Raw genomic sequence first — 12,012 nt, 5'->3', positions numbered from 1 at the left:
CACGAAGGAGACTGATCAGAGAGACTACCAAGAGGCCAGTGGCAGCTTTACAAGAGTTACAAGTTTTTATGGCCAAGACTGGTCTAAGTGGGGATGTGATAACAATAATCCAAGCACTTCACAAGACTGTTCTGTATGCTACGGTGACAATTGGGAAGACATGACTCCCACATGAAATCCCACATTGAAACCCATTTGAAGTATGCACAAAAAAAAGAAAACCTGGGAGATTCTTTAGCCATGTGGCAAAACGTGTTGTGATCTGACTAAACTAAAAATATATATATATTTGTTACACACCCAATACCGCACATCACCCAAGGAACACCATCTTTACTGTGAAACATGGTGGTGGCAGCAAAATGTTATGGGGATGTTTCATCGGCAGGGATGGTGGCACTTGTCAGAACAGAAGGGGAAGTTCATAGTATAGAAAAGCCCTTGAGGAAAACCCACTGCCCTTGGCAAGGAAGGCGAAACTGGGACAAAAGTGCACCTTTCAGCATGACATCGATCCACAGAACAGCCAAAACTACACTGGAACAAAAATTGAAATGTCCTTGAGTGGCCCAGACAGAACCTGGACTTAAATTTATTGGAAAACCTGTGGTATGATTTGAAGATAACTTCGCATCAATGTTCCCCAAGGAACAGCTTAAACAGTTGTGTAAAGAAGAATGGACAAATATTGCCAAGTCTAGGTGTGCAAAGTTGGTAGAGCCCTTTCCCTAGACTCACAGTCGTAATTACTGCCAGCGGTGCTCCACCAAGTATTAACTGGAGACTTATCCAATTATGATATTTCAGTTTTGTATTTTACATATATATACATTTCCCCTTAACAGTGTGGAATATGGTGTGTAGATAAGTGTGTGTGGTAGGGGGGTCAATCCTCATTTAAATGCAGGAGGCACTGAAACAACAATGTTAAAAAAAAGTTCGAGAGGGTGTAGACTTTCTATAACCGTTGGCACATTTAACCAGTAGCCTTTAGTCTCGATTTCTTACTAAATAAATAAATAAATAAATATCCGTTATTGCAGAATCGATTAGAAATCGTATAACCCTAAATCTAGGCCTGCGTTTTAGGGTTCAAATCCCGGGTGGGGCAGCGCTGTTGTACCCTTAAGCAAAGTACTTCCCTTAGATTGCTCCAGTAAAATACCCAGCTGTATAAATGGGTACAAATGTAAGTCGCCCTGGATAAGAGCGTCTGCTAAATGACAAATAATGTAATGGTATGGTTAGTGTCAGGATTTTAGCTTCTGTTAGGGCTTAGATACCAGTTTAAGAACAATCTAATAATTTTGAATAATTAATTGACAGTATCTTTATGTAACAATTTAATATTGGAAAAGACGAGTTTCTTGTTTAAACAACGATTCAAAACTGTTCACATTGTACGTGCTCAACGTCATCTGTTATATCTGGTTTCGTTTGCTTTCCCCTGCGGTACTCAGACCTAACGAGTGGCTGAATATCGACACAGCCTGTTCCCCTCTGCCTTGCCTGGGGTTACCTTGCGACTGAATGTTGAAGATAATATAATGTTTGCTTCGAAAAGTACGTTTTGCTTCAGTAAATGTGTAGTCAATCAAAACTGCATCAATAGTTTCATAGCCAGGAACAGGTGGATTGCAGATCATCCAAAGCTGCCCTACTCACGGAGCCGCAGACCAGCAGCAGCGTCTGGATCTGTCCCAAACAGCAGCCCTTTACACCCGAGCCTGGGAAATCAAAGCCACTTCTACACATCTTGCAACCACTATGGCAGCAGAAATCTTTTGAAGAAGTTCACAAACAACGCGAAGTGAGTTTTTTGTGCTTTTCCAGCGTGGTTCATTTTAATTGTAAGCACCTCCACAATATTCACAACCGTGACTTACGCTTATACATGTACTATATATGTTGATTACTTGAGATATACATTTAGAGAGAAATACACAGTGCTTATCGATATCTTGCAGAAAGAAGTCATGGTATGAGACTCCTGTGCGAAGCTCTAAAGAAGTAAGTTTTAATCGTTTTACATTTTGATGATATATATATATATATATATGTGTGTGTATCTATGTATACCATTAGATGCACCCAGACTTGTGGAGTTTTGTATTAATTTTAATACTATGTAAAAGAAAGTTACAATATCCAGAGATTAGTGATGTCTTATCTCTATATAGCAGTGGCTCCCAAACCTGGACCTGCAGGACCCCCTACCCTGCTGGGTTTTGTTCCAACTGAGCTCTCAATTACTTAATTGAACTAATAATTTCCTAAATCAGAGCTTGTTAATAATTTAAACAGTAGGGGTGAAGTATAGATTTGTATAAAGAATGTATTAAAGAACCAACCATTTTATTACACAATTTAAGTCCAATCTAAGCAAATTGTTACTTCAATTAAGGTTCAATTAAGTAATTGAGAGCTGAGTTGGAACACAATCCAGCAGCTTAGGGGGACTTTCAGGACCAGGGTTGAGAACCACTGTTATATACTACTGTGAGTGGCATCCATCTGGAAAACTGCGGTGGGTAACAAGTGGAATACATTTTATCCATCAGTATGAGCTGTATTTGTTCATTAGATTTACAAACCAGCTGGCTCTGGCGGTGCCTTGAACCTCACAGCCCGCTGCAAACCTAAGAGGGAGGACAGTATGCGCATACAGATCCTGAACTCCCTTCTGTTCAAGGCTATCAGTGACCTGCTACACTCTAGTGATGTGAGCTCTGAAATCTGTCTCCTAAATGTTGAAATTTCTAAGGTGAGTATGTTGTATGAATTCTATTAGCTTTTTTTTTTTGTATGTTTATTTATATATTAGTGAATTTATTGGAGGTCAACCTTTAGTGTTCAGGACAATAGTGAATCCTCTTTAGATTATTTTGTCTGTATTTGCATTTTGGCATTAACTTTGAGCTCTACGGTGGCATTGGGTTTCTGTATTATATTGTTTTCTGTTCTGCAAGGTCTCTCTGCCCTTGGATTTCTCCTGCTGCCGAGTTTATTGGAAAACAAGTGGGACTTCAGAGAAAGATGACCTAATTCAGCAAGGCTTGAACAAGTGTGCCCCTCGCATTCGGTAATGATTCAGCACTCCGGCAAACAATGGCCTCTGAGCTGTATATTGGTGCTTGATGTAGTGGGTGCAGTTAGGACAATCTCTTACATCTTTAAAATGTAAGCCTGCTTAAAAGGAGGAATGAGTCCCAAATGTCATGTTCCTTAAATAAATATTCTTCTTCAATACATTCATAAATGATTTTCATTGTTTGATTAAAGAAAATCCATCTGCATTTATTGTTTCCTGGTAAGTGTGGCATTTGAATGAGTAGTGTAATATATTTTTCCATAGTTTCCATTTCAGTCATTTAAACACGTTATGTTTTCTCTTGATTCTGTGTTGTAGGTACCTCCTTATCGCAGACCAAATCCTTGGCAGTGTTCCACCCGTGACATTCATTAAAGATAAGGAATATGCAGCAGTATCAGAGGTAGAGTTTAATGACTTCATTTGAATGTACTTCATTCATATGTTTTATACAATAGGTCAGGCACAGAGTTTTGCCAGTTGTTTTTTCTAGTAATTATGCTTATTAAGTCATAATATCATAATAGCACAGCAGCAGCAGTGTATGTATGGACAGAATGAAGGAAACTAACAAATGTGTCTGTCTCAAGATTGAAAGACTCTTAAAGATTGCAGACTTTGGACCAGGAGAGAACACAGAGGAATTGGAGCAAAGCTTGAAAGATAGAGGGTGAGTTCAGTGATTTTTCTGCTGGCTTCCTCATCCAGCTGTAATGCTAAGTCCTGCCCCACAGTCTAATATAAGAGGAAAACCAAACTTTAAAATGTATAACTGAATCCAGTTATATATACATACCTGTATGTGGTATAAATAACATTTACAGTATGTACAAAGATGATAAATAAGCTGGCTTCCTACAGTAGTATCTATGAGCAGATAATTCCATTTGCTTGACCTGTTTAATATACTGTGCGTTATTCTGTTATACCTGTTCTGTGTGATTCTTTGTGTTGGATTCTTAATTTGCCACTTCAACTAACTGTTTCAGTAAATGTAACTTCTGTGAACAAATTTCAAAGCTTATTGTCACAATATGTGCTGGAGCATTACTATATATGTACAGTGCACATGTAAGGGTATATGTAACTGATACAAAACAATTGGGAATCCTACATTGGTAGTTTTCAACACTGGTCCTGGAGTACCACTTGTCTTATGTATTGAAATACTTCACCTGAAATATCAGCAATAATTTCACAGCTGGCAATATTTCAAAAGCTCCACTTTAGTCATTATGGTTGAGTTATTTAGAACTGGAACAAAAACCTGCAACCACCACTCCAGGAGCAGGGTTACTATCCACTATTCTCTGTGATATTAATTGCTACTAATAAGGTGTTACCTGTTTACTTTATACAGGGATTCTGTGCGTGTGGCGGCCGCTTCAGAGCAGCCCACTACTTCAACAGCCCCGGGCTTGTTTGGCATTGACCATGAAGCACTGAACAGACAGATCCTGGAGTACAAGAGGAGGACAAAAGAAGCGCTCGTTGAGTCTTCTCAGTTCAGCCTCACTGAGCAGCAACAGGAACTTCTAGCGGAGCTGAGGAAGCAGAAGATCATAAACAAGAAGAAGAAGAAAAAATCCAAGCGTGATATTGACATTGATATTACCCCTCAGGCATATCTCCTGGAGAAATACAGTCAGGAGCACAGTACTGAAGAACTGGAGGGTCCTGAATATAGCACTGAGGACTCTGAGATCAAGGAACTGATTTCAGAAGAGGACCAAAAGAACAGATTTGTATAACTCTTCTAGGCCCTGCATTTACAATTTGTTTGTATTTTCTTTAATAAATAAATATTGAAATTGTGGAGGAACCTGTTTTTTTCTCATCTGTCTCGTCCTCAAAAATATACACTTTGGTTAAATGTGTTTGCTTTGAATCTGAATTTGAATTTGCTTTTTAAAATCTCTCTCTCTCATATAATATACACCAATCAGCCATAACATTATGACCACCTGCCTAATATTGTGTAGGTCCCCCTTTTGCTGCCAAACAGCCCTGACCCGTCGAGGCATGGACCCCACTAGACCTCTGAAGGTGTGCTGTGATATCTGGCACCAAGACGTTAGCAGCAGATCCTTTAAGTCCTGTAAGTTGCGAGGTGGGGCCTCCATGGATCGGACTTGTTTGTCCAGCACATCCCACAGATGCTCGATTGGATTGAGATCTGGGGAATTTGGAGGCCAAATCAACACCTTGAACTCGTGATTCATCAGACCAGGCCACCTTCTTCCATTGCTCCGTGGTCCAGTTCTGATGCTCACAGGCCCATTGTAGGTGCTTTCAGGAGTGGACAGGGGTCAGCATGGGCACCCTGACTGGTCTGTGGCTACGCAGCCCCATACGCAACAAACTGCGATGCACTGTGTGTTCTGACACCTTTCTATCAGAACCAGCATTCACTTTTTCAGCAATTTGAGCTACAGTAGCTCGTCTGTTGGATTGAACCACACGGGCCAGCCTTCGCTCCCCACGTGCATCAATGAGCCTTGGCCGACCATGACCCTGTTGCCGGTTCATCGCTTTTCCTTCCTTGGACCACTTTTGATAGGTACTGACCACTGCAGACCGGGAACACCCCACAAGAGCTGCAGTTTTGGAGATGCTCTGACCCAGTCGTCTAGCCATCACAATTTGGCCCTTGTCAAAGTCGCTCAGATCCTTACGCTTGCCCATTTTTCCTGCTTCTAACACATCAACTTTGAGGACAAAATGTTCACTTGCTGCCTAATATATCCCACCCACTGACAGGTGCCATGATAATGAGATTATCAGTGTTATTCACTTCACCTGTCAGTGCTCATAATGTTATGGCTGATCGGTGTATTACATACACACACTGTATGTATATGTATTATAGATTTCAGAAAATAAACGAGATTCTTCTTTATATTTAAGCCACATGAACAATTAAAAATATTTCACAAATCTATTAATATTGCCTGGACTGTGTACAGATAAAGGCACTTAAGAGGGTAATCTGATGTGCTATATTCACGTTGAGATGCATGAGTATTTTACTGGAATATAAAATCAACGCTGCGTCTTTAAATTCAAACCGATGGCCCTGTCGCGTATGAGTGACGTATACCACAGTTTGTCGCGTTTTTACATTTCTGCCTCTGGGAAGGTAGCAGGATCAGGCACATTTGTTTTTATTTTTCATCATTTTAAAGTTCGTGAAAAGGGACCGCGAAAATATTGTTTTTAATTCATATTTGTCTTTGAGTTTTTCAGTTTTGTCTTCTTATTTGGTAAGTTTGCTTTGTTAAAAAAAAAAAAACTCCAAACATTAGCCAAGCCATTATGTTACACATTTTAATACAAACGATAGAAGAAACTTTAGAACAGTGTGACTTGTGTTGTTGTCCTAGTTCGCTTTATAATAATGTTATTTAATTTAATATCTGAATCGTTTTAAACTACTTAGTAATTTAAGGATTCATTAAAAAAAAAAGATAGCATTCGGTTCTCGTGTGTTTGCTCGGGAAGAATCCGCATCTTGCAGAAGTTACAATGTATCTAACCTAGCTGATCCATCCTACTAAATAGATGTATGTTGCATGTATGTGCATTTAATTGGTGTGTGTTTTGCGGTCAGGACAGGGTTCAACCTGATCATAAAAGCGTTATTAAGATAGAGACAGAAAAGCCCTGCATGAATGTTTCGCGAAGTATCTTTGGCTTTGCTAACTTTCGACAGTGCTATACATTTCTCCTCTGCACTGTGAGCACAATAGCTGCGAAAAACCGTAAAGCGAACATTTTGTTTTTGACTATATTTGGTATACCAAGGAAAACTCTGGGTTTGATACGTAATAATTATATTATTGTATGGTACTTCTAAACATTTTTACCTCTCAGGGTCAATAAACGTGTATGCCCGGAGTCGGTACTGAAATGAATTTTGCTGCATGTATTTTTTTTAGGAAATAAGTCTCCCCTTGCCTCAAGATGTCGTATATGTTACCTCATCTCCACAATGGCTGGCAGGTGGACCAGGCCATCCTCTCTGAGGAGGATCGAGTGGTCGTCATCAGGTTTGGCCATGACTGGGATCCTACCTGCATGAAAATGGATGAAGTGTTATATAGTATTGCTGAAAAGGTAAGTCTGAGTTACGAGCACAAAGTGCCTCTGCTACTGGGTTAGAAAGGCAGGTCAGAGCATTGATCCGTATAGTGATTTCTGTACACTCTTATTTATACAATTATTAGTATTTTGTTTCCAGGTGGATAGGGATAGTTTGATGGAGCCCCAGGTTACAGTTGAGTGTTTGCCTCTCTGCTATGTATAGCCTATCCATCTTAGTTTGTGCACAGCAAACTGGCATCACAATTTAACAGATAAAGCGAATGGGTCTGTCATTCACGGCATATTCAGTCATCATAAGTGAAGATAATACTTCCATAATATTCAGCACATAATGTTTTCTTATACAAGAGTCTGCAGCTCATAAAAGCAGAAGTTATTTATGTTGCTACTTTATATTTTAATCCTTCCACATTAATTTTCTTTGCATTTTATATTATTTCGGAATCACTACTGTGGTATAAGCCCTTAGTTTTAGTTTGTTTGCTAGAGTGTAGAAAACCTGAGAGCTTTGCACTTTATTTCCATATTTTAGGGTTCATTTAATTCAGTATTCCTCTATCCTCAGTGTTTAAGATAGTATTATAAAAAGCATGCAAGTAGGATATGATCACACTTATTAGCTATTACAAGCTAGGATGTAGGAGTCATATTTTGTTTACTGTATATTTTCCTATACACTTGTGTAATTTGCAACTTGTGTGGGGGTGAAAAAACAGGTACACAATTCTACTTCTTTTTTTATACAAATATATTTGTCCAAACTTGTTTTTAATGTACCCTTTTTCAGGTGAAGAACTTTGCTGTAATTTATTTGGTGGACATCACAGAGGTGCCAGACTTCAACAAAATGTATGAATTATACGATCCATGCACTGTCATGTTTTTCTTCAGGTCAGTGGAGTTTTTCTTGTTCTTATTGTCACTCTTGTTTTTTTCTTTTGGAAAGAACAAAATATTTATTCCAGTACAATTGGAGTGTAAAAAAATAAGCAGTAGGTTTTTTTCCTCATTGAAATCGTGTTTGTAAAAGCTGTTTGGGGCAAGTATTGATAGTTGCATGGTTGGGGGCTTTATTTTAGAAATATTTTAACAAAGATAGGTGTTTGTTCAAAATTAACCATGTGATGCTTGGCTGGTTATGGTTTTATTTCATTCTATTCTGTCTGCTGTTGTATTTCGACTTGTCTAGTTGGGTCCTTGACACTGTTTGATTTCAACCAAAACAACGCAAAGTTTAAACTTCCACTTGTAATGAAAGAGACTAAATTTACACTGTTTGTTTTTCAATATAGTGTGAGATGGTATTACATTATTGTAAATTAATCTGGTTGTTTTTCTGCTTTTCCAGGAATAAGCACATCATGATTGACTTGGGCACTGGTAATAACAACAAGATTAACTGGACCATGGAGGACAAGCAGGAGATGATAGACATTGTGGAGACTGTTTACAGAGGGGCCAGGAAAGGACGTGGTTTAGTGGTGTCTCCCAAAGACTACTCTACCAAGTACCGATACTAAGTCTCTGGTTCTGTGGGGAGTGCCTGTGCCCTTAATGAGAATCAGTCTGTGACATGGACAGAAAAAGCGATGGTCTAGTAACACTGGCAGATCATGGAGCTACGGGCACTATACTTTTCGTTGGTCTATTTAATTATTCTGATGTTACTGGAGGATTTGAACAATTACAATAGTCGAAGTTAATACTTAAGGATAGTAATTTATTTACGTTTCTGTTTTTGGTTATATGAAAAGTCAAGTGCCCGTTTTATATGCATTTTAAATCGTATGTGAAGTAAGTGTACAGTTACCCACCCCTCCTTAAACTGTTTCAATATTTTGTTTGCAGAAGTTATCTTGCTGATTTCCTGCAGCAATGACAGTGACATTTTCTAAACCCTAGGAAATAAACTGACCTAAAACTTATCTAAGTTTTTGTTATCATATTTGTTTATGACATAATAAAAAAGAAGTACATTTGTATCACTGCCTTTTATTCCAATCCACCTCCCAGTATCTCAATTGCTCTGTTTAGTGGATTAACTACATGTAGTGTCCCTTGAATCAGAATCTTCCAAGTCATCACCTGTAAAAGATCTGACGTATGCCTGATCAAAGAAAATGATCGTCATGTGGTTCAAACTCCTGACCAAGTCATCTGTACCTGTGAAAGTAAAGTACATCGAATATAGCTCTGTAGGTCTTTATTAATAATAGTTCAGGGTAATATGACCATTGTTAGAAACACTGGCTTTTTAGTGCTGACTAGACTATTGTCAGTTAAAAAAAATTATAAAAACCAAAACGCTTTTAATACATTTTTATTATTTTGAGTTTGAACAATATAACATAAGATTTGAGTTCACAGTAAGTCTGCAATCATGTGTTATAATTCTAAACTAAGTTTAAACCACCTTTTTGTTATAATGATGAATGTGGAAAAGTTTGAGAACACTGTTGAAATGTCCAGAAGGACTACTGGAAGCATCCTCTTCTGAGCACCTCTGTTGATGGAGTAGAAGAGGACTAATCCTTGCGCTGTCTGTGGGTGAGTTTTCCTGAGTGTTGCAGCATTGTGTCCTTCTGTTCACCACAGCCTGTCACTGCACTGTGCACAACATCATCGTTCTCTAGTTGTACTGCGGAAATAAAAGAATGCTTTTAATAAGAGGATTTGTATGGATGTTTCATGCCATATTTTCTTGCTGTTTCCATGAGAAAGCTATAAATGATATTGTACAAAGCTATTGTACAGTTATTTGTATTTTTGGGGCTATACTGAAAACAAATGTGATGTGTCCAATCTGACACTGACATTTCAAAAATAAATTGCCATTGTTTATTTCTATATTGGAGAAAACACATTCAAACACCTGCTGTTTAAGGTATGAACATGTGTTTTGTTTAACAAAGCTAATTGGCATGGTTCTGGGCATTTTTGATTAATTTCTAAACATAATTTAATCACTTCTGTCCTGGGTCTCAATCCTCTTCCTACATTCCTTACTTTGATATCTGCCTGTGGCTCCTCCATTCCTGCCTGCGTCATTAGGTCTGCCACATTTTTTTCCAGAGCATTGATGCGGTTTCCCATTTCATCCAGTTAAAGCGTTAAAGAAATCAACTTGGTGTCAGTGTTCCTAATTGTACACTGTGAACAGCAATTTGGACGGTGACTGTTTTAACCTCTATAATTTACCCTGCCCAGTCTCTACCTTGGCATCAACACACAAATTATGGAGCCTGTGTGATGTCACATACAAGGCACAATGATGTGTGTGTAAAGAAGGTGTCAGAAAAAGGGAAGAGGAACATGGAAATCTTCGAAACCTGTATTTACTTGATTAAACTGTTCATGTGGTACAGTAAACCGCTCCAGCTGGCTGGATGTGTTCTAGCCTCTCTATCGAAATAAACACTACCACCGTTCCCTTATGTGGGCCAGTGCCTTTGTACTCCACATTTTCTGAACTATATCTGAGTGGAATGCCGATAGAATAATGAGGGCAATGGATAAACTGCTGACCCTTTGCTGCCTTATCATTGGCCCAACATGGATAGGCTGTTTGACCATGCTTTATGGAAGAGAAAGGATATTTCTTGAGACAATCTGGTCAGACATAGCTTGAAACTTGCTTTGTAGGTTCTGCATCATTGTTTCCATCTGCAGAAATAAAACATTATAAATCATAAGTGGAAGATGCTGAGTGTAAATTACAGTAACACTAATTCAAGCAAATACTGTTACTGCAACAAAAAGTAGATGTATTGATAATATAATGTAGTAAAAACATAATGTATTAGGCACCTTGCCCAATATTTCACTTCAAGGAAGAATGGTCACTTGTAGGTTGTAGGTTCAATTGACGAAAGTACCTGAACAAACAGTGTTAGATTGATAGGCTAATTGTTGAATTATAGGGAAAAGCAAACATTTGTACAAGACACCTCTGGTTCAAACAGAACTAAGTGATCCCATGATTCAGCAGTGCCCTCCAGTAGCTTTTAGTTAGGAATTCCCTGTACTGACGTTTTCTTCTGTTGTAAAATGTCTGTATTTGGGAAGGGAAGAAAAGACCGAACTTACATAATCTGATAGGTCCTGCGTTGTTTTGGGGTTGCTTTCTGCCATGGTGCTGTCTCTCTCTTGATCAGAGGTCTGCTTGCCACTGTCGGCCACAGAAACGGACGGCTTGTCACAGCAAGCGTCCTAACAAGAGCCTGGCAACAACGCAGCTGCAGATCTGCGCAGAGCTGCGCTACTGACCCTGACTGTTCTCACGCAGAAACAGCTAGTGTGAGTCCTCTTCCATCGGTCGCACATGTACACTATCAGTAAATACATATATTATGCTTATGCTTTTTGTGTCAAATTATATCGAAATGCATAACCAAAAAACATGGTGAAACGTCAAGTATCAAATCGAATGGGTTATGTAATTATTATTTTGGATCATCGGTGGATCCAATGTCACATACGCAGTTAAAAGTTCACACATACCTACAAAACAACTTGTGTCTGCCAAAACATTTCGATTTCTAATCTCGGAAATTCAATGAACACAAACCAAGCATAAGTGTTCATGAATAAGTTGAAGATATAAAGTTTTGTCCGATGTTTCAATAGCACTGGCCGCCCTGTCCCAGGCTGATCGGGTTAAACAGGTAACTGACGCGCTTCCTTCCTTCAGGCACTTCTGTGTTCCCACATTTAACCCTCTCTTGGGATTGGAAGTGTATTATCATTATCATTATTCATAATAATAATAATAATAATAATAATAATAATAACAATAATTGATCATTTACTTACATTAA

The 12,012-nt window shown here is 38.6% G+C and overlaps 3 protein-coding genes across 3 annotated transcripts; 2 read left to right on the top strand and 1 right to left on the bottom strand.

The window, feature by feature from the left end:
• Window positions 1–1,453: 1,453 nt before the first annotated feature.
• Window positions 1,454–4,907, top strand: rbfa (ribosome binding factor A). The gene is made up of 7 exons (XM_066715864.1): window positions 1,454–1,810; window positions 1,968–2,010; window positions 2,585–2,764; window positions 2,970–3,082; window positions 3,410–3,494; window positions 3,682–3,761; window positions 4,452–4,907. Exons 1-7 carry the CDS (start codon window positions 1,548–1,550, stop codon window positions 4,840–4,842), a joined length of 1,155 nt encoding a protein of 384 aa, XP_066571961.1. The 5' UTR covers window positions 1,454–1,547; the 3' UTR covers window positions 4,843–4,907.
• Window positions 4,908–6,194: 1,287 nt separating this feature from the next.
• txnl4a (thioredoxin-like 4A) lies at window positions 6,195–9,177 on the top strand. Its single transcript, XM_066715862.1, has 4 exons — window positions 6,195–6,354; window positions 7,030–7,207; window positions 7,983–8,086; window positions 8,544–9,177. Exons 2-4 carry the CDS (start codon window positions 7,055–7,057, stop codon window positions 8,713–8,715), a joined length of 429 nt encoding a protein of 142 aa, XP_066571959.1. The 5' UTR covers window positions 6,195–6,354; window positions 7,030–7,054; the 3' UTR covers window positions 8,716–9,177.
• A 322-nt stretch (window positions 9,178–9,499) lies between these two features.
• hsbp1l1 (heat shock factor binding protein 1 like 1) lies at window positions 9,500–11,917 on the bottom strand. The gene is made up of 4 exons (XM_066715863.1): window positions 11,282–11,917; window positions 10,792–10,858; window positions 10,202–10,296; window positions 9,500–9,833 (listed from the first exon to the last, which is right to left on the bottom strand). Exons 1-4 carry the CDS (start codon window positions 11,324–11,326, stop codon window positions 9,825–9,827), a joined length of 216 nt encoding a protein of 71 aa, XP_066571960.1. The 5' UTR covers window positions 11,327–11,917; the 3' UTR covers window positions 9,500–9,824.
• Between the last annotated feature and the right edge of the window lie 95 nt (window positions 11,918–12,012).

Source organism: Amia ocellicauda, chromosome 10, assembly GCF_036373705.1.
Source record: "Amia ocellicauda isolate fAmiCal2 chromosome 10, fAmiCal2.hap1, whole genome shotgun sequence".
NCBI classification, from domain to species: domain Eukaryota; kingdom Metazoa; phylum Chordata; class Actinopteri; order Amiiformes; family Amiidae; genus Amia; species Amia ocellicauda.
The sequence above is the reverse complement of the archived record's forward strand: the minus strand, read 5'-3'. Positions and strand labels throughout refer to the sequence as shown.

Coding starts and splice junctions, on each gene's coding strand:
- rbfa (XM_066715864.1), top strand. CDS start 1,548: ATGTTTGCTTCGAAAAGTACGTTTTGCTTCAGTAAATGTGTAGTCAAT. Junction 1,811..1,967: donor AAGTTCACAAACAACGCGAA/GTGAGTTTTTTG, acceptor GATATCTTGCAG/AAAGAAGTCATGGTATGAGA. Junction 2,011..2,584: donor CTGTGCGAAGCTCTAAAGAA/GTAAGTTTTAAT, acceptor TTTGTTCATTAG/ATTTACAAACCAGCTGGCTC.
- txnl4a (XM_066715862.1), top strand. CDS start 7,055: ATGTCGTATATGTTACCTCATCTCCACAATGGCTGGCAGGTGGACCAG. Junction 7,208..7,982: donor TATATAGTATTGCTGAAAAG/GTAAGTCTGAGT, acceptor ACCCTTTTTCAG/GTGAAGAACTTTGCTGTAAT. Junction 8,087..8,543: donor ACTGTCATGTTTTTCTTCAG/GTCAGTGGAGTT, acceptor CTGCTTTTCCAG/GAATAAGCACATCATGATTG.
- hsbp1l1 (XM_066715863.1), bottom strand. CDS start 11,326: ATGGCAGAAAGCAACCCCAAAACAACGCAGGACCTATCAGATTAT. Junction 10,859..11,281: donor CGCAGGACCTATCAGATTAT/GTAAGTTCGGTC, acceptor TTATTTCTGCAG/ATGGAAACAATGATGCAGAA. Junction 10,297..10,791: donor TGACCAGATTGTCTCAAGAA/ATATCCTTTCTC, acceptor TAACGCTTTAAC/TGGATGAAATGGGAAACCGC.